The sequence below is a fragment of the Pinus tabuliformis genome, chromosome Q (assembly GCF_031772625.1).
Source record: "Pinus tabuliformis cultivar Carrire ecotype Pingquan chromosome Q, CPIR1, whole genome shotgun sequence".
In the NCBI taxonomy this organism is placed as follows: domain Eukaryota; kingdom Viridiplantae; phylum Streptophyta; class Pinopsida; order Pinales; family Pinaceae; genus Pinus; species Pinus tabuliformis.
The window spans coordinates 1,032,740,615-1,032,744,404 of NC_142296.1; the positions used below are offsets into that span (position 1 = coordinate 1,032,740,615).

The 3,790-nt window shown below is 38.2% G+C and overlaps 1 protein-coding gene across 1 annotated transcript; it reads right to left on the reverse strand.

Moving 5' to 3' along the window:
• Nucleotides 1-262: 262 nt before the first annotated feature.
• LOC149223022 (uncharacterized) lies at nt 263-1,241 on the reverse strand. Its single transcript, XM_089387752.1, has 3 exons — nt 1,038-1,241; nt 650-910; nt 263-526 (listed from the first exon to the last, which is right to left on the reverse strand). The coding sequence occupies exons 1-3, from the start codon at nt 1,188-1,190 to the stop codon at nt 263-265; spliced, it is 678 nt and encodes a 225-aa protein (XP_089243878.1). The 5' UTR covers nt 1,191-1,241.
• Nucleotides 1,242-3,790: the final 2,549 nt, after the last annotated feature.

The following is a 3,790-nucleotide window of genomic DNA, read 5'->3' on the forward strand; positions in this document are numbered from 1 at the left end:
CTGGCTCATTAGGATTTGAGGAAGAAGATGCCCGGACATTCGCTGAATGGGTATGTCAGAAATATTCTTTAGTGTGTATGAAGTTAAGATTTGGTAAATTTTGAAGAAAAATTAAATGCTACAATATCAATAATGTTGCATCAACAGGGTATCGACTATCTCAAGTATGATAACTGTTTCGATGATGGTTCAAAACCTGAAGTCAGGTGAAGTTCTTCTCCATCAGGGTTTCATCTTTGGAGAAGATTCATACTTTCAGTTGTTAGAAGGGTTTATCTTTGTATGCATAGCAGGTACCCAAGGATGAGGGATGCACTTCTTCTATAGACTGGCAATATGAAAGGGTTAGTTCTTTCAAAACAGTTACTCGATCACCAAGATCTTCAGGTAGTGTCTTCAATTTTGCAAAGCGGATTAATCTCAGTATTAGTAAATTATGAAGTTTGTGAAGGCATGTTGAAGAAATTTCGGTAGCATCTGATTGTAACTTCACATCAAATTCCATGTGTCGGAGATTCAATGGCATCTGCAAATTATGAAAACCATAATCAAATCATTTAAACTAGTACAATTGCGCTCTTAGATAAATTTAGATATGTTATGAAACTGATGCCAATAACAAGGGGCTGAATATTTGAACGAAACATACCTGACATAGATTCAAATCTTCAGATTCATAAATGAAATGTCTCAGCTCCTTTAACTTCCAAACATCAAATGGAAGATGGGAAACTTTAGCTTGGAAGAAAACCATTTTTTCAAATGTTTTATTGCATTTTCCCTCTACTTTTGTAGAGTTTCCAAGTGCAAGAACTCTCAAAGAACTATACATTAAATCAAGTTTTGAAGCAGGTATGTGCAATGGATCTTTAGTTTCATTGAACCAGATGCCTTTGGTCTTGTGAATATCCTGCATGTCATTAATAAGTGTTATTGAATGAATTAGGCAACAATGAATGAGTTAGTGAAAAAACACAATATTGTTTGAAACAAATTTCTAATTTATTTTTCTGCCCAGGTTAATAGAAATCAGATACCTCCTGATCTAAAAACTCTTGAAGTTCACTTGCAGTAGTTATATCCGATCGCCGCAATCCCTGTGTCTTTTGGCGACCAATTTCCAGAATCACATCGTGTACCTTTGCAATCATGTTTGTATCTTTGGTGACCAGTGCTCTCTTTTCTAGCATATCTAGGGCAGACTCTCCCACAATGTTGGCAACCGTGTCCCAATCCCGTCCATTAAAGAATGAACAAATGTCAAGAAATGTTGGGTATTTTTGTTGATGGGGAAAATACCAAAAACCAAGATTCAAACTAAACACAGAGGCAATGCTCTGTTTCTACCTTTCCAGGATCTTTTGTGCACAGGAAGACTTAAAAAAAAATTCACTGAGAAACAGAGTATTTCACCATAAAATATTTCTATTCATTAAAAACTGATACAAACTTCATCCTCTTTTACTGAGAGGGATTTACCACTGTAAAATCATTTTTATATTCACTGCTGTGAAAAACAACTTACTGCTGTAATAAAAGTTTACATAAGTTTACTGTTGTAATAAAATTTACACAGACTTACAAAAATTCGCTCCACCATTTTCTTTATGCACTGCTGTGCAAAACCACACATGGTTTTTCTTGCTCCTCTGTTTTTCAAAATGCCACACAAAACATTACCAAATACATTTGTGCACTGCTGTGCATACATCCTGGTTCTCTCTCGCTGCTGCGAACACTTACATATCTCCCATATGCCATAAAAAAACCACGAGCATATGTTATATGTTTCATTACAAAAATGGTCAACGCAATTAAAACAAAATACAACATATTTTTACGAACATTAATACATGCCGTATATAAGAAACATATATAAAAATATGTATTAAAACGTGCCCATACTCATATTAAAAAGGGCCACCAAAATCTTCATACCACCATTAAATTCCAAGACATTTCTTCCACGGCGGTCAAACTCAAAGACTTAATCCACGCAAGCCTTTTAATGCACCTCGCATGCAGCTTTGATTGATCGACGGTGGAGGGCGATGGAGTAAATCCGACGGTGGACAACAATATCGGAAGGCACTTTGCTGTTGAGCTTTACCTCCCGATATGTCAGAGATGCTGATGTCAGGTGAGAGCCACATGTCTTCACCAAATCGCATCGGAGCCAAGAATACGGAAACAACCTTTCGTTGGATGGCGGTGCGATATCCCTTGGCGGTTTTATGGTTTCGTTCGGTGGTTTTGGGCTGCGTACGTAGGCAGCGTTGAAATTACGATTTCAACACTCCCCTTTAATTTCAACAGCTGGGCATTCGGTCATACCGAGACACTTCCTCAAAAATTCAAAGCTTTTCTGATCCAGCGGCTTTGTCAAGATGTCCGCAACCTGTTCTTGAGTCCTGCAATGTTCCAAGACAATTTCTCCATTGTTCACCAATTCTCTGATGTAGTGAAACCTTGTATCAATGTGTTTCGTTCTCTTATGAAACACTGAATTCTTTGACAATGCAATAGCTGAGCTATTGTCACAAAAGATGACTGTCGCTTTTGCCTGCTCTTGGCCTAAGCTTCTCAACATTCTTCTCATCCACACTGCTTGACATGCTGCTGCTGTAGCTGCCACATATTCAGCCTCTGCTGTAGACAATGCTACAATGGACTGTTTCTTAGAAGCCCATGAGATGGCTCCTGAACCCATATTAAAAACATAACCGGAAGTGCTTTTCCGATCATCTACACTTCCAGCCCAATCACTGTCAGTGTATCCAACCAAATCTGAATGTTCTGAGGCATGATATAAAATTCCAAACATTTTGGTACCTTTGACATACCTCAAAATTCTCTTTGCTGCTTGCCAATGTGCCTCCTTCGGCCTCTCCATGAACCTAGAAATTAAACTAACAGCATACATTAAATCAGGCCTAGTTGCTGTTAAATACATAAGACTGCCCACAATGCTTTTATACAAGCTAGGATCAAAATCCTTGCTGCTGTCATCTCTGCTGAGTTTTAATCCCATCACTGTGGGAGTGATTGCTGCCTTGCATTCTTCCATCTTAAATCTGCCCAAAATTTGATTTACATATTTTGCTTGAGATATAAAAATTCCTTTTTCATTTTGATCTACTTCTATGTCTAAGAAGTATCTCAACAAACCCATGTCAGTCATTTCAAATTCATTCTTCATGACTGATTTAAAATTCTCAATAAGATAAATATCATTTCCAGTGAAAATAACATCATCTACATACAAGACAACAATTAAAATTTTACCATCCTTTTCCTTGATGTAGACTGTGGGCTCTCCTTCACATTTGTCAAATTCATTATCCAATAGATATGAATCTATCCTGCTGTACCATGCTCTTGGCGCTTGCTTCAGCCCATAAAGAGCCTTCTTCAATTTGCACACTTTGTGCTCTTCACCTTTCTTCTCATATCCGAGAGGTTGTTCCACATAGACCTCTTCCTTTAACACTCCATTTAGGAATGCTGATTTCACATCCATTTGGTAGACTTTCCATTTGTTTTGTGCTGCTATGGACAGCACTGCTCTCACGGCTTCCATTCTTGCAACCGGTGCGAAAGTCTCTTCATAATCTCTCCCATACTGCTGCTTGTAGCCTTTGACAACCAGCCTTGCCTTGTGCCTTTCTATCTTGCCTTCAACATTGCTCTTGGTCTTGTAGACCCATTTCACACCAATGACTTCTTTGCCTTTTGGTAACTCAACCAAATCCCATGTTTTGTTTCTCTCTATGGCATTCATCTCCTCATC

What these genes read in the sequence shown, in the direction of transcription:
- LOC149223022 (XM_089387752.1), bottom strand. Translation starts at nt 1,190, where the DNA reads ATGCTAGAAAAGAGAGCACTGGTCACCAAAGATACAAACATGATTGCA. An exon ending in AAGAGTTTTTAGATCAGGAG is followed by an intron (nt 911 to 1,037) that starts GTATCTGATTTC and finishes AATGACATGCAG; the next exon opens with GATATTCACAAGACCAAAGG. An exon ending in AAGATTTGAATCTATGTCAG is followed by an intron (nt 527 to 649) that starts GTATGTTTCGTT and finishes CATAATTTGCAG; the next exon opens with ATGCCATTGAATCTCCGACA.